At 38.8% G+C, this 26,572-nt stretch overlaps 1 protein-coding gene across 3 annotated transcripts in view; it reads left to right on the top strand.

The window, feature by feature from the left end:
• prkg2 (protein kinase cGMP-dependent 2) overlaps positions 1 to 26,572 on the top strand; it is a 34,481-nt gene that overhangs the window by 2,748 nt on the left and 5,161 nt on the right. For 2 of the 3 annotated variants that reach the window (XR_006098185.1, XM_042421796.1), the window contains exons 3-12: positions 3,659 to 3,825; positions 10,318 to 10,431; positions 12,447 to 12,552; positions 14,305 to 14,368; positions 18,101 to 18,178; positions 21,165 to 21,259; positions 21,948 to 22,016; positions 22,728 to 22,826; positions 23,240 to 23,390; positions 25,729 to 25,865. Coding sequence is in view for 2 of the 3 variants with exons in the window: in XM_042421796.1 (XP_042277730.1) it covers positions 3,659 to 3,825; positions 10,318 to 10,431; positions 12,447 to 12,552; positions 14,305 to 14,368; positions 18,101 to 18,178; positions 21,165 to 21,259; positions 21,948 to 22,016; positions 22,728 to 22,826; positions 23,240 to 23,390; positions 25,729 to 25,865 (1,080 nt within the window). In the remaining variant the exon portion in view is untranslated. Of the gene's footprint in view, positions 1 to 3,658; positions 3,826 to 5,195; positions 5,255 to 10,317; positions 10,432 to 12,446; positions 12,553 to 14,304; positions 14,369 to 18,100; positions 18,179 to 21,164; positions 21,260 to 21,947; positions 22,017 to 22,727; positions 22,827 to 23,239; positions 23,391 to 25,728; positions 25,866 to 26,572 lie in introns of those variants that run through there. The other variant, XM_042421797.1, reaches the window with a different exon arrangement.

Below are 26,572 nucleotides of genomic sequence, written 5' to 3'. Positions count from 1 at the left end.
AAAAAAAATATTTAGAAAAAGATGATTGTAATGTTGTTTTGTATGCCTTGTATTTATGGTGATTTATAAGTCACATGACTAATTGCTGACTGTCTTTATCATATAAAACTCAAGAGAAACGCAGGTGCTCTTGAAGAAAAGGGTCATCACATGGAAGGAAAATAAAACTTCAGGCACTCGTGTGAAACAGGAACTGAAAACACTCAGATTAAGTTAAAAAGACAATAAAAAACTGACCGGTTTTGACCTTAAGGGTCTTCATCAGGGTACAAAAAGGTGAACAAACATCAAGCAAACATTTTATAAAGACGAGACATCTTAAACATGGCTTCTCATTGTGGTCTGTTGCTTTCACCCACCTGTATTCACTCATCAATCAGGAAGTTTATAGAATGTTTGATTGATGTTTGTTCACCGTTTTGTACCCTGATGAAGACCGTTAAGGTCAAAACTGAACCGGTCGGGTTTATATTGTGAGTAGCCATGTTTTGAATAAAGGCTTTTTGATTTAATCCTAGTGTTTTTGTTCCTGCTTCACGCATGAGTGCCTGAAGTCTTGTTTTTCCCCTCTATATATAGATATATTGGAAACAACTTCAGATTAAAGCGAGCCAGCTGAAAACGTTCACGGCATATCAGAACAACTTAAGTGTATTTGTGAGAAGTACTGAAACTCAAAGTTGGAAACTACTCTACAATAAACTCGCCTATGTTTTACTCATTTCTACTTTTCATATCAGCTTTTTGGAGCTTTCAACCGTTTTCATCCAGTGAGTTGAGAAAGATGAGAACTCCCACAACACTTGTAGTATGAGGAACAACTTTATTAGTTGTTTCGGCTTGTGGCCTTCATCAGGGTCATCTCATCTCATCTTTCTAGACTTATTTCCCTTCTCCGTGCACCTTGGAAGTAGGTGCCAGAGACCCTCACTCTGCATCCAGTGAGTTGACTCAGGTTATCATGTGATGGTCACATGATAACAAGTGAATATATACGGTCATACATGTTCAGAAAAGCTGAATATTCAGGTCTGACCATATTTAGAAGTAACAAACTCTGGACTTGCTGTTTGGTGTTGAAGATGTTTCAAGAAGTTTCAGTATAAGAACCTTTATCTCTTTAACTGTCAAGTCAGTTTTACAATATTTATATGCTCCAAATCACAAACTCGTCTTAAAGAGCTTTGCAATGTGCACAACATACAGCATTGACTATCCTTAGATCCTCCACCTCACAATGTGTCTAAAGATTAAAGGATTTTTGTCTTAGATCAGACTGATTTCAGCTTTCACTGAGACGTTTTAGAAACCCGAAAATCTCCTCAACGGATCAGGGATGAGAGTTTGTGAAGAATCCAGGCAGATGGAAACAAACACAACATCATCATCATCATCATTATCATCACGGCTTTTTCATTTACATTGAACACTCCAATCAACACATGCTGCCCACATCTCCTCGACTATTGTCTCCTTTGATTTGGCGATTGAGTGCTTTGTTCCTACAGTGTTGAGAGTTGAGTGTGTTTGTCATCTTTGCATTTTAACATGATGAATAAGATGTTTTACATTTGTTAAACAGAGTGTATAGAGATCCTTCTCCATCAAATCTAAGTAACAGATCTTGAATGTGTGGCTCCTTATGTCATGTCACATCATTCACTGTTTACACAACTAGAAGCTTCACAACAAGGTTGTTTCATGAGAGCAGTAAGTCTTGTTAGATTTCCCAACATGAAAGCCAAATTGCCTTTTGTCATAGCAAGTGTTCATCAGATTATACAACATGAATACAGCCCAGGCAGTGAATAAGTCTCCCTGCTCCTCATGTTTAAAACATATGTCGCTAATAAGCCCAGAATGTATTATATAACCAAAACTAATGTAAATGAGGCTGTCTGGTACCCTCATGCAGACTGGCCCTTTGAAACTGAATACTCATCTTGAATGTGAATGACAGCGTAACACATTGCAGACTCTGGCGGAGTAATGACACAGCAAGGTGGGAGGAAAAGACGTGGGCTGAAAAATAAAGGACTGAATGTCATCTGCTCTGATTTTATGAAGCCCAAAGTGATAATTTATTACACACGATAAGGTGGATAAACAGACCACCCACCACCTGCACCGGTCACCTCCCCGAGCAGCGACCGGGTCTCATGATCTATAGTTTGCATTCAACCTCGGTTCTTAACCTTTTCGGTTTACAACTCCCCGAAGGAAGTGATGTCTTCTTCTTACGGCCCCTCACTCTGCAGCTGTTAAAATCCACAACGGTGAACTTTGACAGCTCATCATGATTTTATGTTTTCGCTGTTTTACTTGATTCATTGTCGGAATGAGCCCAGAGGCTGCAAATAGTCATCATTTCACAGGAGACAAAATATTTATCACGCAGACTAAAAAACGTGGTGAGTAATGTGGATGTGGGCGTCGCGGTGGCTCAGCGGGCTCAGGAACGTACCGTAAACCTGCGATTAGTGGAGGGAGAAGTGCCTGAAGTATTTCATTTACAGAAAACAAGTGTCAAAACTACAATGAAAACATACTCCACCCGTAATGGTCCATTAGCGAATACTCCGCTTTAAAAGTTTGACCTCAATAAACGTGAAAAAAAATCGAAAAAGCAAAGTAAAAGTACACATAGTGAAGAGGACTGTTTTCCCGTTGTGTGAAAGAATGAGGGAAAGAAGAATAATAGGAAAGAAATAAGAGAAGAAGGAAGAAAAGATGGAAATAAAGAGATAAAGAGGGAATGACAGGGAAGCAAAGTAGTAAAAGGTAAAAAAGAAAGAAAGAGAAAGGTCTTGAAGGAAAGAAGAAATAGCAGAATGAAGGAAGGAAGAAATTCCAAGAAAAAGACAGGAAAGACAAACAGAAAAATAGAGGATGGAAGGAAAGAAAAAAGGAAAAAATATAAAGATGTAAAGACTGAAGAAAGTTGGAAGGAAAAAAGGAAAGGAAAGAAAGAAGGAAGAAGGGACAGAGAGAAGTAGGGCTGCAAACTAAAGGTTATTTTCATTATCGATCAATTGGGTTATAAAATATCAGAAAATATTGAAAAATGTCCATCAGTTGATGTGTTCAAACTGCTTGTTTTCCTCGATCATCAGTCCAAAACCCAAAGATTTAAATTCACTGTCATAAAAGACAAAGAAAACCAGCAAATACTCACAATGAAAAGCTGAAAGTAGAGACATTTCTGTTTTAACCCTCCTGTTGTCTTCTCAACGACCATGCAGTCAATTTTGACTCGGGAGGACAAAAGTCCACAGACGCTCTAAAATTTTAATAAAACACCCAAAATTCAATGAAAGTACTGGTCATTACATTTACTTGCAAAGTGTGTGGATTTTCAGGCAATTAGATGAAAGAAATCCATATTTCTGATATTAAAACATTTGAAAATGGGTCAAATTTGACCCGAGGACAGCAGGAGGGTTAAAAAATTATAGAAACAAGAAATCGATTATCAAAATTATTGGACTTCATTAAATGTCCTGAGTTTGAATCTGCCCAAATATCTCTCTGCTCTCCTCACTGACAAAAACAAGCAAAAAGCACAAAAATAAACCTACAAACATCTCCACTTCATACAAAAAGGCACCCAATACTTTCTGTGAATTTACATTTTTAACTCTTCTCCTGTTTGTGACAGTGTGAAGAAATTGCTGGCTGATGCTCTGAACAAGAACCAGTACCTGAAGAGGCTGGAGCTGCAGCAGATCAAAGACATGGTGGAGTGCATGTATGAGCGCACCTATCAGCAGGGAGAGTACGTCATCGAGCAGGGAGAGCCTGGATACCATCTGTTCGTCCTGGCAGGTAGCAACAGTCCTGTTTGATCATCTTCTGCTTAGTCTGGAATTTAATTAGGAAAAGATCTGGAAATGAACTTTTTACAGTGGCTGATAAACCTGAAGTCTCTGAAGATTAGTCTTGTTGCATAAGCAGTGTTCGGCATCGCATACTCAGTATGACGTCAATTTGAATATGTAGTGCTTTCCAACTGCATTGTATGTGGATTTTGTATATGTGAGAAACGCCCAGACGTATACTAGATTAGCAAGAATTTCTAAGTATGCAGTTTGAGCTTACTGGACACACTCAACTGCCCCAAAATATGCCCCAGAATGGAGATTTTGAGTCAGGCTAAATGGCTTTATTAAGTTTTAATACTTTGTTCAAGCAAGAAAGTAACCATTTAGATTTCCAATATGTGATTCATTTATCCAAATAACGCCTGTTTGGAAATTTGCTGCAATCAGTCATGTGCTACAGTCATGTGACTGCATCACATGACTGCATCACATGACTGTCTTCCTTGAGTAAACTGCAGTGTGAACAGTCTTCTGGCAACAACATACTTAATTATTCATTTAGTAGGCAGTATGCAGTACTGATTGAGTATTTAGTAGGCAGTATGTTAGTATGCAATTTTGAACACAGCCATTTGACCATTTTGGTCAAACATGACGTGATGCTCAATAAGAAGCAGTAATAGCGTGACGTTCTAGAGCACTGAGCAGGTTTTCACTCCATCCAGTCACCTCAGCAGGTGATTTCACTGATCAGTTCTTCTAATCAGTGGGTGGAGTCTTTGATTGGAATGAAAACCTGCAGATTATATCAGAGTTACCATAATTACAAGTTTCCAACCTCAATAGTGTTAATGTCAACCTCCAAGTTGTAATAATTACTGGGAAACTGGGATTTTTTCTGACAGATCTGATACATCCGACTTCTAATAATTTAGAAGTAAACAAGTAGCTCCGGGTCTGAAAAGTGAAGCCAATGCAGAAGTGCCTTAAACCTGCATTCTTTCTAATGACCATAAGGGGGCGACTCCACTGGCTCGAATTAGATGTCAGATTGTATAGAAATCTATGAGAAAAGGACCCTACTTCTCACTAATTTATTACCTCACTAAACAGTTTCCTAATGAGTTTATGGTCTCAGTCGCTTGTTTTAAGTCTTCAATACAGCATGATGTTCATTTTGTAAATTATGGTCTTATTTAGAGTAAAATAGATGATAAAGCAGGGTATGCTTTAGGGTGTGGCTACCTTGTGATTGACAAGTTGCCATCATGGCGACAACGTTGGTTATGTACGTTACAGCGTAGCTATAGCGTCACTATTTTAGTGTGTTCAGTTCACGAAAGTTAACTGTAACATTTTGGTTGCTTAAAAAAGTCTTGTTCAGCCTTCGGTTGTACTGAAAGACTCAAGGAGTCAGCTGTTCAGTTTTTCTGGTATGTACATTTTATTTTAGTAGTTTTTCTCTAGCCAAAACTAGCATTAGCATTACCATTATCACAGTTAACCATAGACAATAAACGCAAAGTGCTGCCAAGCTAGCAGCTAGCGTTAGGGTCAGCTCCACCCTCTTGTCCAAATATGGTCATTTCTGGCTCCAAAAATCCAAGATGGCGACAGTCAAAATGTTTAATGATTAGAAGTGCCTGAAAAACAAGCACACATGCACACAATGTAAACAGGAAGTAACTACAGCATACTGGCAGTAATTTAACTTCTGAAAAATACTTCAAATAATAACTTTAGGGGTCAAACAATATATTTAATTTATTTCTAAATAAGTTTATTGTGATGTGTCTCAAAGTTTGTATATGTACTTTATTAAACAGCATTTTAATCAGGTGTACGGTCAGATGATTTGATCGTATTACCTCTTTAAAGGCCAGTTCAGATCAATGATTTGCAATGAGACTGGATGCAATTTGCAAAAAGAATCCCAAGACGCCTGATCGTATATTGTAATATTTACCATTATATATTTAGAGGTGTAGAGTGGAGAAGAAAACATTATTAAATAATAATTTAATTAATAATAATTTAAATATAGCGTACAGTATATTTATTTGTTACATTAATCACAATGCCTAGCACACCTTCATAGGAGAGAACATCATTTAGTAACATTTTAATAACTAAATGACATTTAGACAGACTTTAATAAGCTCCGGATCTATATGCTTGTGCTCTTATTATTGGAGGTGTTCTGCCTTTGATATAAAATAAACACGTGCAAACAATATACTTACTTACCTGCAATTCCCACAATGTATATAGCAGTATGTGCATCGGTGTGCATACAACAGCCATTATAGCAAGATTTGTGTCAGCTTATTTTACAGCATCATAGAGGTGTAGAAACTTCTACCATAAACTAATGCTGCAAGTACTTTTCCACACACCCTCTGCGAGAAAATGTGTCCTTTCTTGGTAAACTTAACCTTAGAACCCTGAATACATGGCTGCGGTCCATTCGGTTGCTGGCAAAACAAGAGAGCTTCAGAGGTGTTGCAGACCGGTTTGACATGTCAAAAGGAACCCTGCATTATGTTTTCTCAGACATTCGCAAGGTCCTGTGTGAATAGACGCAAGCCTGCCAACCTGGCAAATGGCTCTCAAGACAAAACTGGCTTCCCTGGAGTCATTGGAGCCATCGATGGCGCACACATTCCCATCCCAGCACCCGCACTCCATAGAAACAGTTAGATTAACAGGGAAAGACATGCAAGTATTCAACTCCAGGCAGTGTGTGCATCAGAGATGATGTTCCTTGATGTGTACACTGGTTGGCTGGGGTCTGTGCATGATGCCAGGGTGTTTTGGAAGTGCTCATTATATTGCCACCTCTAGGATGTAATGGGAAGTGACTACCACCTGTGCAGAGACTCTGCATACCCACTTAGCATGTCTCATCACACCAAAAAAGAGATAATGGACACTTATCTTAGAGGCAAATGAAATTCAACACACTCCACAGCTCAGTTGTGATTGAAAAGGATTGGAGGCATTTGAAGGGGAAATGGAGACAACTGAAGTAAAAGGGCACCAAATGGAGGATTGTGAAGATGTGGATGGCAATGAATGTCAAGCAGTAGACCCTGAAAATACTATAGGTCAAAGAAAAAGAGATGAACTTACTTTACTTTGGGTTTAGGATGATTTAAGTTCTGTTTAACTACTTCTGTGTGCTTCATCTAAACGTTCAGAAGTTTTTGTTTCATAAAAGAATGGAAAGAAAACAAAAACTGAATAAAAAGACACCAAGGTAGATATATCATACCATTAAACAAACAAAATAGACCCAAAGCCATCAGCAGAACATGGTAATAACTTCCTATTATTTCGTTAAAGCAGTAACAAATTGTTTTAAGATGTCATTCCTTTCACTCGCCACTTCCATTGCTTGTTTTTGCAGGACCATTACTTCCAACATCTGCCTCCTCTGCTCAGTGACATGCTGCTCAAACCACTGGGGTGTTTCAGATGTGGACTTTGTGTTTTCTCTTTTTGCCACGTTCTGCTGATGGCTTAGGTTGTGAACTGGGTCTGATGAAGATCCTGGTTGGAAAGAAAATCAAAATGGTAGTGATCAAGGCATCAAACATCACTTTCCTTCGACAAATACCTTTTGCTGTTTTCACATGGACTCAAACATGTCTGCATCTACTGTAAACAAGAGCCATGTACAAACAAAGCTTCTTCAAACATCCAAGCTTCTAGTTACCTGATCAAATAAAGCTGTTAGCAACACCACCAAGCTACCCAGTAAACGTAGATGGCAACATTGGAGCAGAGATCCAATATATAATATTATAAGATATATAAGATTTTAGAAATGCATGAAGGTAATATTCTATTTTTGATCAACAAACTGCACTCAACTCATCTGTTGTGCTAATTCATGTTGATGTGGCACTAAAAAAATTTCCACAATTAAAAATATCAAATGACATGGAAATGATTATCACCAGCAAATGATGACACAGTCTGGACCGGCTCCACACTGGGATCATCAGCCAGGAGGTCCTCTATTGAGGAGAAGAAGATCCAGCTGCTGGCGCCACTCCCAGTCCTCTTCTTGTTATTCACTATTGTTTTGTATCTAAGAATAGAAAACCAGACATAGCAAATATCCTCAAGTTGCCTCATTACCAAAAAAACTTCTGCTCCAAAGTCGTATCCAGCATTTCTACTGCTACCTTTTTCCACACTTCTATTTTCTTTATAGATTGAAAGTCATCTGCTTCATTAGACGGATTAGAAGCAAGGTTGCTTCATGTGTCCATGGCTTTGTATCTGCATCATCATACAGTATATCAATGCTAAAATTGTATTAGGGAAGAGGAATCAACTTAAAATGTACCTTTATGCCTTTGTTGGTGGTTTGAGACTGATGCAGATTCTGTCCAGAAATCTGCTGTATTTTACGTCCTTATGTTCTAAAACTGCACTTGGCGATATGACAAGGTAGGCCTTTTGAGACCTCAGGCAACGGTTTCAGACGCTCTGCAACTAACAAGTTCAGCGTGCTGCAATTTTCACTGCAACGCTCTAAAACCGTCCTGTTCTAAGAAGACAAAACAAGCAGATCATGTAGAAACCTTGGGAAATGATGAGTATCTATTCTTCTGTGCTGATTTCAACTTGAGGATTTATATTTGTCCTTTTATTTTCCTGTGTAGCTTAGATTTGGCAACATTTGATGAGTGATCAATGATGTAGGAGAGTTAATTATGAAGAGATTGTGGTACGAAGGGTGACTGCTGACTGTAGGTTTAACAGAAAAAATATGAATTTGGCAGAAAAGTCACACCCACCTGCCACACCGACCTGTAGTGTTTTGAGATGTCTATATTTGGTCCTTGTGTGCTCTCAAACTTTGCCTTACTGGCTACTTTACAACTGCTCTGACCAAGAGCCAATCAAATCAAAGAACTCCTGATTGGTTACACTCTTCAACACATATCAATACCATCCAAAAGTTTTTGTGAACCTTTGTACCTATTTCCCTGTTGTTTGGATGGTTAACTAGCTTAATGTTATTCTATGAAAAATGTAGATTATAATTATTTTGGCCTGTGAAAAGTATTCTTGGCAGGTGTATACAGAATACATTCCTCTGGTTTACCAGCTCTTGGCAGGAGAGTGAAGAAGTTAATTTTGGATACAAATGTATTCATCCAGGCACCCAGACACAGTGTACAAGCAACCGACCTAAAGGGCACCATAACCCTGCTCTGTATTACATATTTATTTATCAATTTATTCATTTCTTCACTTATTTAATTACTTACTTATTCATTTACATACTTATTTACTTGTTCTCTGAAGGTGGTACGTCGAAACCTCACCAGCAACTTTCTCAAAATTATAAGGCAACTAAATTTTTTTAGATGACCACATGGCTTCTAAACAATGGTGGGTCATAGGCCAGTGTGGTGAAGTGAAATTTGACAATCACAGACAAAATGTCCCAGTATTTGTTCTGCTGTCTGGTGTTAAAGTGATGATTTCCCACCCTGCCTGGATGGGAAAATGTAACAGGTCAGAAATGTAGTACCTCCAGTAGAGCGGTCACTTTAGACAGTCAGATGAGTCCGAATATGACTGAATACCTCCCTAAAGTATTAAAAAATATATGTAAGATGTTTAAGGATGAATTTTTAAGATATATTTTTAAACAATACATTAAAAAAGCAGGTAATTGTGATGTAGAACTGAGAAGGAGCAATGACTCTGTGATATTTTACCACTAAAACTGAATCCAACACAGCTTTTGCTTTTGTCATATGCGTATAGTTACTAAGGCATTAAAACCGCTCGTGATTATTATTCACAAATGAAACCCCTTGAAATAATCGCACAGACGTCAGGAGCCAACGATTGTAATCTCATTAATGAAGTCTTTGACTCATAATTTGTGCTGCAAATGATTTCATTTCAGGGTCATTGGCAGACCAAAAGCCTAAAAATACATGTCACATCTTGCATTGCGCTAACAGTTGGAGGGTACAGATGGTAGGAGAGAGGGGAAAAGGAAGAAGGGAGAGGGATTTTATTTTTCATTTTCTTATGTAAAGGCTTAAGCATTTTAGTGGAGGTATTGTGTTCTGTTTTTTAAGCAGATAGCATACATTTTTGGCAGAGATGGCCCCAGGAGGAGTTATTATTTTTGTGATACCTTCCAGAATCAATATTGTAAAGAGGCTATTAAAACTATAAAACTGTCTGTTCTTATTTCTGTATCTGTCTTTGTAACAGGATCCATACGCCTGCTTGTTTGCAAGGAGGCATCTTGTATTTTACAAAAGTCTGACCATATCTACCAGCTGGTCCAATTTTGTGATGTACTAATCAAAGGATCTTTTCCTGTCTTAAATGAATAGAATGAAATTTAAATGTCATTAGATTGTGCCTGTAGCCAGTGTCTGTCTTTTCTCCTGTGTCCCAAATGTAAGTAGGTTTCAAAAAGCTATTGATTTTCCTTGCTTCATATTTACAGATGGGAAACTGGATGTGTTTCAACATAACAAACTGCTCACATCGATCACGGTGTGGACCACGTTTGGAGAATTAGCCATTCTGTACAACTGCACACGGACTGCATCAGTTCGAGGTAAAAGACTTTTTCATCTGTGCACTGAAGGCAGAACTGAAGTTCTCCTTATCAGATTGTTCTTTTATATTTCAGGCATCAGGCTGGCGCTTTGATCCAGACTGACTGCACATGACTGAGTGGTCAGTGGTCAGTGTGTCCATGTTGTTGGCTGACGATGGACACACTGACTGCTGCAGGGATTGAATCTGTGACCTTGTGGTAGAGATGATCACACGTCACGTAACACAAGTCTAATCCCGTGTCCCATTTCTTACTCTCAGTGCGCATACACACAGATGCATCATGCTATTACCAAATTCAAAACTTTGCTCAATAAAGTTTGGCACTCTACACATGATCAGAAATTTAAAAAATGCAATATATACATATTTTTCCATTAGATACAAAAGAAGGCTCTGGCTATTATTCTCCTCCACAGAAGATGTCAGCCAAGAATTCAACATGAGACAAGAACCAGGAGCAGTGACTTCCTAGTGTCTTGTCACCTTTGAGGCCAGCTGCTTTCCCTTTTATCAGTATTTATGCTAAGCTAGGCTAAACACGTCCTGACTCTTGCTCCATATAATACCTAATGCACGGACATGAAAATGGTGTAGATCTTTATATCTAACTCTCTCATATTTCTCAGAATGTTTGAGTTTGGACAAGGGTACACCTAAAAGTAGATAACTGTCATCTCAATAAGTCCAATAAGATGACAGTTGTCTATTTTTCAGCATACACCTCTCCCTCAAAAAGCTCATTTTTCACCACTCCTGTATTTGCGGGCTAGTCATAAACCCAAGCAAACAGCTAAAAGTAAGTAATGAAATATTAAACAGGCTGTCCATTGTTCGATTGATCGGAGGCTGCACTCCAACAAATACGACATGATGTGTTTTCTAGTTGGGAAGCCAGTGAGGGTTTCTTGTCTTCGTCACTGCACTGGAGGCTTCTACTGGTGAGAAAACAAGGGCAAAATATATATTTATGGTTATGTAGATGATGTGGATTACTTTGATTTCTCACAGCTGCATTTTCTAAACTTCATGTTAAGGTAAATTAAAAAGAGCTACCACCTACTGAATTTTGATTACGCCCGTTGGTAAAAGGTACTAAAGTCATTTTTGTTTCCCACCCTCTCCAGTACTTAATAAACATATTCTTTTATATGCCCCCCAAAACATTGTGGACTGAATGTAATCTGACACTTCTCTGACCTTCATCTTAGTTGTAGTGAATTCTTAAAAGCTGAGGAATCACCTGATAGTGAGAGACGGAGCATCAGATAAGTCATTAGACCGAAGTAAACAAGCTTTTGCATGGGTGTGTTGACAAAGGCTTTACATGATATCCACAGCTTTGCATTCTGATTGGTTTTCACCTCCTCGGCATTTGGAGAGCGCATACCATGTATGTGAGTGCTCTTTGTCCAGGTTTGTATATTTAACCAAGTAATTGACTGGTTGCCCTTTGGGGGGGAGGGACACCGAGTTGACCTCAATATTCAGGGTGAACTGGAAAAACTGATAGTTTGACAAGTTTCTCTTAGTGGGTTTTACATGATAACAGATGAAGTGGATAAAGGGAAACTCTCTTGTTAGCTGTTATCTGGCTTTGCTACCGCTTCATGTCAAACTTTCACAGCCACTTCCTCCTTGTACCAACAAAGGCCTGTCTCCTAATTTCTGTCGATTTAATATGACTCACCACCGAGTTAGCAGACAGATTACATGTTTTTCTCGCTGTCTTTGTCCATCTGTCTAAACAGAAGGACGTTATTTCTTTGCAGTGATAAAGGGCTTGAGTTAAGATAGAAAACTGGGAGGAAGATTAGGGAGGGATAAGAGAAAATGTTCATCTGTTGTTTTGTCTCTGACACGGTAATCAGTCTACAAGTTTTTAGACGTTCTGCTATTGAAAACATCTGTGGCCACTTTAGTATTTACTAATCAGGGGCACAGGTCAAGTAGTATTTCATTTAAAGGTCAGAACCTGTAGAAGTATTGATGGATGTCATGTTGTTTTTTCAGCGGTGAACAAAGTCCGGACGTGGGCTTTGGACCGTGAGGTGTTTCAGAACATCATGAGGAGGACTGCTGAGACGCGACACGAACAGTACCGCAACTTCCTCCGAAGGTTAGCCCCAAGCTGTAGCCAAGAAGCTAGCATAATCTTACTGCTATGATTCTTGTAAGCAACAATGCACCACAAGTTTTTTCCCCTGATATAAAAAAGTAATGGGCGATATAAAGGCAAAGAACGACATGTCTGTTGTTGATGTTCTATTTTGGGACTTTGCTAATTAGGAACAAGTGTTTTTCTGAAGATATGGCAGAAATATGGTCACCAAACATCTACATCAAACTATGTGATGGTTATTGTGGGAAATGACCACCACCTGGCATCCAAAAGCTGGAAAATGGGGCTCAATTCACAAGTCACTTTGGCAGTTCATCACTGTACAAATCTTGATACTGATAGAATAAAGATAGTAGTAAAGGTCTAATATCAGATTAAGCTATTTGGCCAAATAGTCCAAAAACAAAAAAACTAGTCTAGATAATTAAGATTTGGGGATGTTGTTGGGTAAAATAACAGAATTAAGGATCCTGTATAGTAATGTAGATTGTTAATTTTGATATTTAAATTCATACAGTTTTGTCCTATAGTCAAATTAGGTCATTTTCTTGTGATATTTATAGATGAGAGAAATTAGTCATTATAGCAAAATGACAATTATACTTACCTTTAATGCTGCATTAAGCAATGTTGGACCACTAAAGGGCAAAGAGATTTAAAGATACACTCACGGCAACAGGGCCATGATATTAGGGATGAGCAGAGAGCCCAGTATTTGTATTTGTATCTGTATTTGTTGAGGAAGCAAAATTATTTGTATTTGTATTCGAATGAAAGTTACTGATTACTGAGCTAAAACTTTACTCATCACCTCATTGCAGACAGATTTCTACCTATTTACACACCCATAACACAGAGACAGCACAGCATGTAATGTGTAGGGAGAAACTTCAAAGGCAATTATTGCTTTGCATTTTTCATTTATTGCCTATTTTTTACAACCTAACTTTGTGGAAAGGAGAAGTAGGAACAACAGGTTATGGAGAATCCCTTGGGAGCACTTTGCATGTGTCAGTAGCTCAGCTTTATCTCAACAAATAATTTTTAAAATATTTGTATGAAACAAATATTTGTATAAAACCCACTATTTGTGCTTTGCTGAATAATGTATTTGTATTCGGGCACACCCCTACATGATATACTATTGGTTTAGCAAGTTATTATCACTCCTGCTTCTTCAACCAACTGCTTATTTACACATCCAGCAGACGCAGAGCAACATTATCATCCCACTGGAGTCATATTTGTATCCACCTGATGAATCTAAATCCATTATTCCTCTTTTTAGCTCTTTTTCTTAGTCTGGTTTGGATGATTTCTACCTCCTACAGTAAAAAGTCAAAAGTTTGGACACACAAGTGAATGGGAAGATGCATCCAAACTTTTGACTGGAACTGTTTATATTTGGCTTTTAGCTGCTATATGTTCATTATATGTGAGTTTGTTGGCTAAAAGAGACTAAAAGTGGTCCTGCCCAGACCTCTACTTATAGATCTTAACAGTAGTAAATCTTTATTAATATGTTTACTGTCATAAAAAAGGCAATCCAAGTCCAGATCATACTGTATAACTTCACCAAATGCACAATGTTTCAGTTACACTGTCTAAAGCCGGGGCATTACTTGATTACTGTGACACAGGAGATGTAGTTCTACATGAAAGTCCCTGCCATCCAGCTTATAGTAATTTGTATTACAATGTATACTCAGAAATTAATGTTCATCATCTGTGTTTTGTCTTTCCTGTCAGTGTGTCACTCCTGGCTAATCTACCAGACGACAAGCTAAGCAAAATAGTGGACTGCCTCGAGGTGGTAAGTTATTCTGTCAAACTATCTTTTTTTTTCCTTACTGGGGGGGGGGGGGGGGGGGGGGGGGGACAATTTGACTTTTCATTGTATTGCCTCAGTATTGCACAACCCTCTGGAAGCTCATGGGAGCTCCAGCGTTGCAGATAGCTGCTGTCAAAATATCATTACCATTTGGCCATATACCATTACTGCATGTCAGCATATTCTTTCTACCTCCAGTCGGCAAGACCTCACAAATTACCTTGTTGATGAACAGAGCCGATATTATTCCTGTCATCGCCGGGCGCTGTATATTGTTACCATAATTATTTGACCAAGGCCCCAGAAAGTGTTTATTCAAATGGGGAACGAGTGATTTCTTAAAGATGTGCGAGTGACAGGCTTTTGGTGTGAGAACATACGAGTGTGTTAAAGTGTGTATGTTGAAACACGCTGGAGAATGCTTTACTACATCTCTCCTCTGTAAGCATTGTGTTTCAACGGAGAATAAGAGAAAACGGAGCGGTGCTTGTCGGCTTCGGGTGAAAAAAACAGCCCTCCTCAGCATCTCGTCACAATGGAAACTTCAAGGACGTTCCTCACACAATCGTTGGTCGTCCTGCTAGTTTCCAAATGAGAGAACATTCTTATTCAGTCATTTCTAATGGAGCTGATTCTGTTGCGTCTCGGGGGGGCGGATGTAACCTAATAGCGGTGCAGATGTTCGTAGAGAATCCGCCAGATAATATTGAAGCTTCTTGTCAAACAGTGGGGAAATGGAATTTGGTTTGTTCTGGTGTGTGTGTGTGTGTGTTTCTTTCCTGTATAATATGTCTGTGTGTGTGTGTGTGTGTGTGTGTGTGTGTGTGTGTGTGTGAGAGAGAGAGAAAGAGAGAGTGTGAGGGGATTCAAGTACCTTTTTTTTTTTTACAGTTCTCTGTCAGGTTTTCAGTCAGATAGGAATTTGAAGTGGAAAGTTTCAATGGCAAAGAAGGAGGAAGGAGGAAAATATAGATGGTTATAACTTCAGATTGTCATCACACAATCTAACAAGCAACAACCCAAGAGCTGCTGCCTACAATGAATAGTCTGTTGTTAGCTAAGCTAACAACTATATAGTAGAGAGATTAGCTTGCTGCTTTGTGACTCCTCTTCTTTCATCTTTAACCATCTGCCTTTACTAATTCAGAAAATTTAGATCCGGTAACCTGCTTCAGCTAAAAAAAAGATTTTTGTCTCATGAGTTGTAATAACTCAAAGTTAAAGGGGAACTGTTTATAGGTGTTGGGGAGTACTGCTGCATATGTGAAAAAAAAAAAGTTTTATAAAGCTTTTTTTGGCAGCAGAGGAAGCTGCGCAAAAGCTTTGTGCAACGAACCGTTAGACTTTTTGGAGCAGTAAAATATCACACTACTTCTACCATTGCTACTTATCAAGGACAGTCATTATTTGCATGACTGCAGGTCGTTTTAAGAGTGTGTACAAATCATGAATGCTTTATTTTTCTGGTCTTAAATGTGCACAAAATGCAGACACTTAACTAGATCATGGACCATGTAGATTACATGTTGTTGTATAAACATGTATAAAATAATAATAGTCCAAAATGTAAAAATTCAACTGAAAAAAATCACTTCTCTACAGGTTGGGGATGTCACTTGTCATATTTTAGCTCTTTTTAAATCATTCATACACGCTCATGTCATGACTCTCGATATTTCATCAGCTCCTCGAAGGCAGCATGATGCTTTCAAGGAGCCAGCCCACCTGGGGCTGCTGAAGACTGCTGGGGTTGTCTGTCACCTTATTTTTTTTTTTTTTAGTGTTTCTGCCACTAGTAGTAGAGAGAGACATGTAGTTTGAGTATGTGCTGCGACTGGTCGATTGACAGTCGCTGAAAATAGGACAACTGCAGCCAAACTCAACACACACAGAGGTGCATAAGTGGCACTTTTCCAACACTGACATGAGCAGAGCAATCAGAGTAAACTGATGGTGGAGATAAGTCAGAAGGGGATGTATGTGATTGTTGGGGTCAGGGTACTTGAAGTATTTTATGGAGAGAGATGTGCTTTTTAGGCTTTTTTAATGAAAATGTCCCGTTTACTTCCCCTGAAAAGGTAAATGTTTGGCTCAGGTTCAGGATTCAACCTCATCAGCCGGGTATAACAAACCCGAGACACCATTCAAATACTGTCGCTCCCCTGTATCATCCAGACAGTCTTTATAAACACAACCTTGGCATGTTGTCTCCGCTGTCATGGACGGGTGTTAAACTAGGCTCTCCTGAAGCGTAAACCGGGCGTAAACAAGCTCGGACGCTCAAGGAAAATGCCACTTGTGTCAAGAGTTTTGACAGTAAACACAGCAGGGATGTTTACGCGTGGTTGCTCTGATTTGTTTGTTCGCTTTCGCCAAGATCCTCTATAGTCAAATGGATTACAGCCGTGGACAGTTGTCTCAGCTGCGGGAATTAGGCATCTGTCCCAGAGAACATTTCATCCTGGTTAACTTCATTCTTTGCACTTTCCCCGTCTTCGCCTAAAAGCTTTAAAATGGAAGGAGATCTGGCAAGCTCTGGCCACTTGGCTTTAGTGCTGTGGTTGAGATGGTGTGTTAGGTTTGGTATGGAGAGAGAGAGAGTGACTGACAGCATGAAGTAGAGGCATCTGTCTCTGAATGGCACTTCACCGGATAGAGAGAACATACTGTGCCTCAGTGTTTAATTCAGGAATATTTCAAAGTGTTGTTCAGGTTAATGTCAGCTGTCAGGCTGAACTAAACATTGAAAGAGACTTTCTTAACGGAGAAAGACTCTCTCGTTTCATTTCCGTAACTGGATTGTGTTGTGGTGTGCAAATGAGCAGCACCTCTACTTTCCCATAGAATATACTGGCTTCTTCTGATTGGCTGACAGGTGTCTGTTATAATCGCAGGAAACCTCAGCAAGTTTAACCACTGCTCTAAATCATTGCTCAGAGAATATTAAAGCTTCCCTCAACATGCCGAATGCATTTTTCACTTTCATTCTTCTTCACTGCCTTTGTAAGCACACGGTGCTATGTTTGTTGGCTCATTACTACCACCAACCTTTGTTCAGTGGAATAACATAAAATCAACAGCAAGATGTGAATTGTGTTGTATATGTGCATTTGCATCCTTTTGCACATGCACAATACAAACAAAACAGGCAACCACTCCTAACAACATAGGTCCATGGTGCTACTAGTGGTAAAAAAAAAACAGCATAGGGTACCTTTAAAGGACCAGTGTGTAGGATTTAGTGGCATCTAGAGGTGAGGTTGCAGATTGAAACCAACTGAATACCAGTTTATTAATTATTGATTAATAATAAACAAACAAACAAACAAACAAAAAAAACGTGATAAAGGAAGTAATTATAGCAGACCAGGTAGTTATAAAATGAATCCAAATGATGAAAAGTCCACATGACAAACTTTAAAAACATCATAAGTAGCACAAACTATTGACCTGTATTTCATGTTTGATTAAGCCCATTGACCCCTCATAATGCCCCCCACCCCCCGGGTCAGCAGTTTGAGAAGCTGTGAATGACAGAGCATCACTGATGTCTGAACTCCAGCTCTCATCCCGCAGGGGACCGGCTACCAGGAATCAGACCGGCAGGGTCGATGGTTAAATCAATGTAATGCTTCAATTCTGACTGTTGCCCCCTTCCCCCCCTTCCCCCCTCCTCCCTCTCCTCCTCCTCCCCTCTCCCCCTCTGCACATTAGGAATACTATGACAAAGGAGAGTACGTCATCCGGGAGGGAGAGGAGGGCAGCACCTTCTACATCATCGCACAGGGAAAGGTAACGTATCTAACAAGTTCTAACAGGTAACATGAACAAGCTGCACAAACACACACACAAGCACATAATGTAACTCATGAGAGACGTACTCACATCCTTTAATTAAGTAAAAGTACCAATACAACAATGTAAAAGTCCTGCATGAAAAATCCCACTACAGTAAAAGTACATAAGTATTATGAGCTTGATGTAGTTAAAGTATTGCAGTAAAAGTACATAAGTATTATGAGCTTGATGTAGTTAAAGTATTGCAGTAAAAGTAGTGGTTTGGTCCCTCTGACTGATATATTATTATATATGACATCATTAGATTATTAATAGTGAAGCATCAGTGTTAGAGCAGCATGTTACTGTTGTAGCTACTGGAGGTGGAGTTAGTTTCAACTACTTTATATACAGTTAGCTAGTTTAGTCCAGTGGTTCCCAACCTAGGAGTCGGGCCCCTCCAAAGGGTCACCAGATAAATCTGAGGGGTCGTGAGATGATTAATGGGAGAGAAAGAAGAAAAAACAAAGTTCTGATACACAAATCTGTTTTCAGTTTTTGGACTTTTTCTCTAATCTTTGATTTTTGCTGAAATATTGGATCGTTTTAATGTTTATTGAAATGAAAGCACGTGAGAAGTTTAGAGGGAAAAATCACTATTTGGTGGAGCTGTTAACAACTCATAGACATGTGAAATGTGACCCCGACTACACACTGCTTTTTGTAAGACGTCAAAAGCCAAAAAGGTTGGAAACCACTGGTTTCATCTTTAACAATGTGTTGTATTTTAAAAGCTTGTTATATTATCCATTGTGTCAAATCTTCATCTGAAAAGTCACTAAAGCTGTCAAATAAATGTAGTGGAGTAGAAAGTACAATATTTCCCTCTGAAATGTAGTGGAGTGGAAGTATAAAGTAGCATCAAATGGAAATACTCAAGTACAAGTACCTCAAAATTATACTTAAGTACAGTACCTGAGTATCTTAGTTACTTTCCTCCACTGACTAATTCTAACTTCAATCCTAAACATAAAACCAGATTATCACAATGAAGAAGTAAGGATGAACCAAAAATGTCCTCACTCCTAAATTTAAGACTTTTTTTTTTCAATTCTAAAACTTAATTTGTCTCTTAACAAGAGATAAAAAATACCCTTACACACTATTTCTGCATTTATTTGTTCAATAGTTACAACATGATGCTTTAATTGCAGTGTAGGCACAAAGTTTGACTAATATCCAATACAAAAAATGATAATTTAATTAATTAAAATAATATTTGGTGCTGATCACTGTTTTTTTTACATTCAAAAATTATTTAAAGTATTAATAAAAACATTTTGACCATCATGGGACATTATAGTTAGCAGCTCTTGGTGGGAAGTGACCTCCATCAAGATATATAGTATCACTGCCTTTGAGAGGACTAATTTTAAAAAAATGAATAAAAACAGCAGAGTAAAGTTTACATTACAGTCAACAACATTTCAACATTTCAACACTTTTAGGAAAATTCATTATTCTCATTGGTTATGATAACACGTTACACACAGGCTGCACTGCAGAGATTTCTTAGACGTTTTCAGGTTTTGTAACAATGACACTCATGAGGGCCAGATAACCTTAATCCCGTCCTTACAACAACAAAATAAATCCTCCAGTTCCTCGCTTAGACAATATTCTATAACGTCTCCATCGCACTAACGAGGATGCTGCTTCGGTCTTTTGGCTTTTCTCATCCGTCAGCGTGAGTGTTGAATGGCTGCAGGAATAACACTGGTCTCCCACAGTCTTGCAGGGAACACCACATGTTGCCTTTCCACAAAACTTTAAAGAAAACCGGATACGACAGTGAATATAGCAGGTAGGTCGTCCTGCAAGTCAAGTAGGATGGAAAGTAGGAATTTCCTGGTGGCAACCCTGAACTGTTTCCACATATAAAAGTACTTTAGATAATTTAGTTTTTGTTTTCTTATATTTGAATCCCTAATGGATCTAGTTTATACCTAACTGATGAACTACATTTCTGCCGTTCATTAGAAGAGTTCATAACCAATATGAATGATATTTTCCTCCAAAATACAAACAATATTTTCCCAGAATAAAAGCCCATTTTGGCCAATCCATCAGCAAAACAACATGTTGGTCAAACTGTATGTGAGACTGGGAGGTGTGGGTCTATGACTCACCCGCCTGTCTGTCTGATAAGTCAGCAACCTGACACCGGGGAGCGAGGGGAGATGGAGAGGGGGGCCAAAGCTGTCCACAGGGGACTCTCAAAATGCCATTATGAGCCGACGTGCTCCTCGGTGCTAAGCTAACCAAACCAGAGAGAGACACATGTTGTTTGGGAGGAGTGGGGCTAATACAGGAAATGGCTTCACTACCCCCCCTCTTACACCCCCCTGAGCAGGGAGAGAATAAACTCTGAGAGCGCCTGCCACCAGGAAAAACAAGGGAAGTGAAGGTCACGAAAGGTCGAACGGGACACTTAGCTAAAACACACGCTGGTCGTTACGGCTGTGATGTCACTGCGGCATGCATGATGGTTCCATGAGTGGGATGTTTGACCTCGACCGGGGTGGGCCACTGGTTTTTAAAGCCTCACAAATTATGGAGAAAGTTCCGCCTACGACGTCCAGGCTGCCGCTGTGTTTTTGTTGAAAACTGTTTGAGCAGCAGTTTGAGGAATGACAAAGCGGCACAAAAACGGAGGCGTGTGAATAAAACCCTCTCGCAATTAATGTGTCTATTTTGACAGCATGTCAAGAAAACATAAAGTGCATCAACGCCACTGAATCACTCATCCTGTTTCAATTACTATAATTGAATATGTCAATTATTTCAATTTCTTTCGAATTTGAACTTTTTTACAATGCATGTAAAAATATTTGGAGAAAATTGGAAGCACCTGTGAAAGCTGCGGCGGCGAACCCGACACTCGACTGTGAACGGACGAAAAGTGCTTTTAAATGTTCAGCTAACTAACTGTGTTGTGCAGGTGAAGGTGACGCAGACCACCGAGGCCCACAAACAGCCCCAGATCATCAACACGCTGCAGAAGGGAGACTACTTTGGAGAGAAAGCGCTCGTAAGGTAAGGGCAAAGAGCAAGTCGGACCACGGATTCTGGTTTCCACAGGGGCTGCTTAGACTTTATTCTAAGCTCCTGTTTTTACAAAAGGTGTCAGTATGCTTCAAACAAAGTCCTTCAAGTCAAATCTGAGAGGGCTACAACCAACTGAGTAACTTTCTGAAACCAACGAGCTGACAATCACAGCCACTTTTAATGCAGAAGCTCTCTTTTTTCATTCTTTACAAAACTATTTTCATCACTTTTCGTGTGTGTAAATTTGAGTGTAACATCATGAACGCCTCAGAGGAGAGGCTGTCCGAAAGTGAGCGCCGATACCTCCTTTTGTACGCTTTTGAGTGAAGCCGCTTGCAACAGGTGTCCACAAAATTTGATTTAAGATATCGGTCAGACAACACTGTGTATGAACTAGCTTGTTTTAAGCTTACCCCAGCTTTAAGTCACGTAAAAAACACCAGAATTAATGCTAAAGCCACAACCATAACAAGATGAGGCTTCTGGTAAATATGACACTTTTCAAAATAAATGCATTTTAAGCTTAAAACTGTAATAATATAACTGCAGTCTCATGTTATCTGTGACTTTCTGACCCTGTTAATCATGACTTTTTGAATGTTTGTGAATGCACTAACACAGTGGGACGAGTGGTTCGATGAGTATGATGTACTGCACGCCTCTCTGTCTCTTTCAGTGATGATGTCAGGTCCGCTAATATCATTGCTGATGAGAACGGGGTGGAGTGCCTCATCATTGACAGAGAGTGAGTATTTTTGAATTTGAAAGTATAGTTAGAGATTTATAGAGATTAATCCTAAACTCCCACAAAAAACATTGGGTTGGGTTTAGATGCTGCTGGGAGATGTTTTTAACCATGAAAAGTGCTCATGACAGACAAGTTTGTCCTGTATCTAGGAGAACATTAGATTTGCAGTTATTAGTACAACCAGAGCATTTTAGGAGGTGGACTTCACTGTTTCCTAAACTGATCCGCCCATCCTATGTTGTAATCGAATGAAGTTGTGACAGGAAATCTGATTTAAAAGAACGATGAAAATGTTTTTTTTATCCTTTTTTAATTCCGTGAATCATCATACAAAACATTGTTGAATAAATGATCAGTATGAAACAAATACTGAGCTAGATTTCTTCCAGAATCACTTCTGAAAAATGTGCGAATGCCAGCTGAAAATGACATCTGCTGTGTGACCTCTTAATACCCTGCAGTCTGATGTGATTAACAAGAACTACACAACATGATGTGATCCTCCGTAGCAAACATACAAAGGTGTATTTTGGTGTCTATCTGCTGCTGTCAGAGTGTGAAAAATGTCCTTTTACCTGATTTTCTCCTGTTAAAAGTAATTCTTCATCTCAGTGTGACAAGTCAGTTAAATCAACGTTGAGGGTTTTGAAGACTATCAGCCAACATTCCAGCGGTTCCACTGCTGACGTGCAGTTGTTGTTTTTCTAGGACATTTGATCAGACAGTGGGCACCTTCAATGAGCTTCAGAGGTACCTCCAAGGCTACGTGGCAACACTCGATCGTGACGACAAGAAGAGACATGCCAGGTGCAGTGCTGCGTACTCGGGCCAAAAATATGAAGACGGCTGTGTTAAACTTCTGTTTGTCAGGAAAATGACTTAATGGGTCACATAACAAAATGATCTGTGGGAGCAGAAAGATACTGGGTGGTAGGGGTAGAATAAAGTAGACAAAAAAATAACAATAATCCTTATTAGGCATATTTTTGAGCATTTCTTAAATAATATATGTCTTGTGAAGCACGTTTATTGGACACTTTTACGACCGGAGGGATAAAGGGACACGTGATGGTTTTATTGGTTGTAGTTTCAGTTAAAGCTTCTACTTTTTCTAGTAAAAAGTGAGAGTGAAAATTGAAGCATGACATTGCTTTGTTCTATTTGGAATTCCATCTTTCCATCATTGGTTGGATCCTCCCTCTGTCTGTATCTCCGTCCAGGAGGTCGGTGTCGCGCCACCAGAGTCAGCCGCTGTCTCCAGACATCATTCAGCTGAAGGACATGGTGTCGGCGTTTTCTTCGTCCAGGCCCTTCGACCACCTGGAGATCATCTCAACTCTCGGGGTCGGTGGTTTTGGACGAGTAGAACTGGTAAGACCGAGTGACACTGCAGTTCATATCAGTCTAAACCAGGGCTGCATCTACTCTAAATCCATTATAGTCGGCTGTAAATGGTATGACTGGAATGTAGTCACATAAAATTCAATTTTACCAGCAAATATTTTGAATAAATGTGTATAATCTGGCCAGAATATACAATATTAATCTGAAATAATAACATTTCTGAAATTTAGAACTAGATACTCTTTCTTCAAAGTTTGTCAAAGTCACCAATAGAGATGAATGCATGGATGACGTTGCTAAATGATACTTTGTGCCACTTTGTCATGGTCCTGGTTTGTTCTCAACCCTCTTTGGTTTTGACTATGACTCAAACTATACCATACAAATGATCCATTTTTAGCACAACATGAGAGAATTCAAATATGCACAAATTTATTTTGCAGTCACAGGAGATTCAGTGGGGAAAATGTAGGCTATGTCATTATGACTAACCACATATTTTCTGGTTATTCCCTTCATAAGTAGAAAAACGGCAACTGGTTATTATATGAAACTTAGCACTCTTGTTAGTAACATGTAAAATGGATTATAGCTGTGTTATCTCATTAGCAAGTTAGCTTAGATGACCTCCTTGTTTAAAAAACCTCCCACAAAAAACACATTAGCATTAGTCTCACGATACCAGACAATTGGAGATCTCCGCCTACTGAAGTCTGGGGATTCCTAAATGCACTGTAGTTGTATAAATGGCAGCGAGAACAGCTGTTAATAAACTTACGCCCCTTACATTTTGTAAAAGGACAGACCTCACTGGAAATGATGCTCTCGACCCATTCTCCTCCTTAGTGAACTGCATGTCACTGTCCCGGTATGAAGGGCCGCCCTAAAGACTTTGGATTGGTTCTGCAATGTAGTTTTTCTTTTAAACTAAATTGTTTCCACCCAGTGTTAACAATGAAACCTGGAAGATTGTCCTCAGTCTCTATGTTTAGAGACTGATCTGTGAGTCTACATTAGCGTAGCCTAATGCTATCTAAGTAAGCTAGTTAGTTGCTCTGCAGGCTAACTAACTACTTTGCTTTTCTACTTAGCAAATAAATGAATGCAAAAAAATCTTATTTGCATTTATATTTCTTAAAATATTATATATATTATACCAATTATGTTTTTTGTCATTCTAGTAAGCTAACTTAGTTTTAAAAAGGTCAGTTAGCTCTGTCTATTTACTTTACTTTATTGGTTTATTTGTCAGGGACGATGCAAAAAAAAGGTTAAAATAACATGAAACAGATGTATTGCATATAGGATTTCTAGCCAAGGCTAATTTGCAACCCCTGTCTCTGGTTAGGCTTTTCTACTTAAAATAATCATAACATATCACTACCAGAAATACATTAATTAAATAAAGCTCATAATAAATAGTGACATTCTCAATAACAACAGTATTTACATCACATAACAATCATTTTACATGTGTTGCATATGTGTGCAGATGTGTATGTTCCCTAATTCATGGCAATGATGTATTCATGTACATAATATTTATCGGTGTATGTGTCCGTGTACATACATGCATAATCTGTATCAGTGCATGTATCTTTATCTGTATGTATCTGTTCGTCTATCTATGTGTACATGTCGCAGGTTTATTAGTGTTTATGTTAGTGTTTAAGTTAGCTAAAGTTCAATTTCACAAGTTGTAGCGTTAAATACTAGCATCAGTATTTAATCTTAGCATTAAAATGGTCACTATGAATTGCAATTTTTTTTATTTTTCTGAAAGCTCTGATATTTTGGACTTTGCAGTAAATAAAATGAAAAGTGGAACAAGACAGTGATGGAATACCTCAGGTCAAATTAATGAATATGAATCTCAAAATTAGGAAACTGTCTTTCCTACAACCATGCTTACATGCTAACTATTTGTTCACTACGAAAATTGCAATTGTTGTTATAACAACCTTGAGTTGCCCATTGAGGTGAAGGCAATTAATTGGCACTTATTTTGATAATTGATTAATTATTTATATAGCAAAAACGCGATTCTTTGGTTTCAGCCTCTCAAACCTGAGAATTTTTTTGGTTTTATATAATTGTAAACTGAATATTGTTGGGTTTTGAATTGATGTTTAACCAAAATGAGACATTTGAAGACATCACCCATATGCTCTGGGAACTTGGGATGAACATTTTTTCACTATCTTTTTAAACAAACAATCGATAAATATACTGCAGATTAATGAATAATGAAAATAATCTAAATTTCCAGGCCTAGTTTGGTCAAACTGACTTACATTTCTTTCTGAGCAACTCTGACAAAACTCTCCAGTCCTGTGACATCACATCCTGTCATTATTACCTGCAGGTAAGGGTGAAAGGCAAGGACATCACCTTTGCACTAAAGGTCATCAAGAAGAAGCACATTGTTGACAACAGGCAAGAAGAACACATCCACTCGGAGAGGAAGATCCTCGCTGAGGCTCGCTCATCTTTCGTTGTCAAGTCAGTCCTCCTGCTCAGCCTTTGAAGCCATTCCCATTTTTTTTATCCTCCATGATGAAGCTCTGCTCCATTACTCTGAGAAAACAGTGTGGCGCTTATTAGTTTTTGATGAGATCACAGTCGAGGCTGCAAACAGATTACATCTTCTCAGTGGGGGAGAATGGCAGGGGATATTGAGATGTCTGCTATGAAAATATAGTTATTTATTATGAAATATTGCCGCTGCAGCTTTTCTTTGCCTTTTGTGAGATTACGATGATCCAATTTCGCCGTGCGCAGCAGAACAAGCTGAGATATTAAAGCCATTCTTCACCCTCTGAAACGCTCCTCCTGCTGACCTCCTCTTTATGCGCTCTTATGTATTTATTTCACCTTTTTTCACATGTTTAAACTATTATCTTTTCATGTTTCTGATCTGTTTTCAAGGTGATCTAATATTTAAGACTATGAAGTGACAGTGTGGCAGAGCAGTCAACATCCGCTCTGTAGTCTCAAGTGTCTTTGAGCATGATAAACTGTACATGCGCCTGGTTTTTATTCACTGTTTACTCTGTAAATATCACCGCCATCAGGTTCAATTAACACATTAGTTACACAATATAAGCTGTAATTTTCACAGTAATGTCTTTTAAATCAACTGCAGTACAGTGTCATTACAAACAAAAATGATGATCTGTTTGCATCATTAGCACCCTCCCTGCTGCTTT

This window comes from Thunnus maccoyii, chromosome 9 (genome assembly GCF_910596095.1).
Source record: "Thunnus maccoyii chromosome 9, fThuMac1.1, whole genome shotgun sequence".
Taxonomy (NCBI): Eukaryota; Metazoa; Chordata; class Actinopteri; order Scombriformes; family Scombridae; genus Thunnus; species Thunnus maccoyii.
Note: the sequence above shows the minus strand (reverse complement) of the source record. Positions and strands in the feature narration are given on the sequence as shown.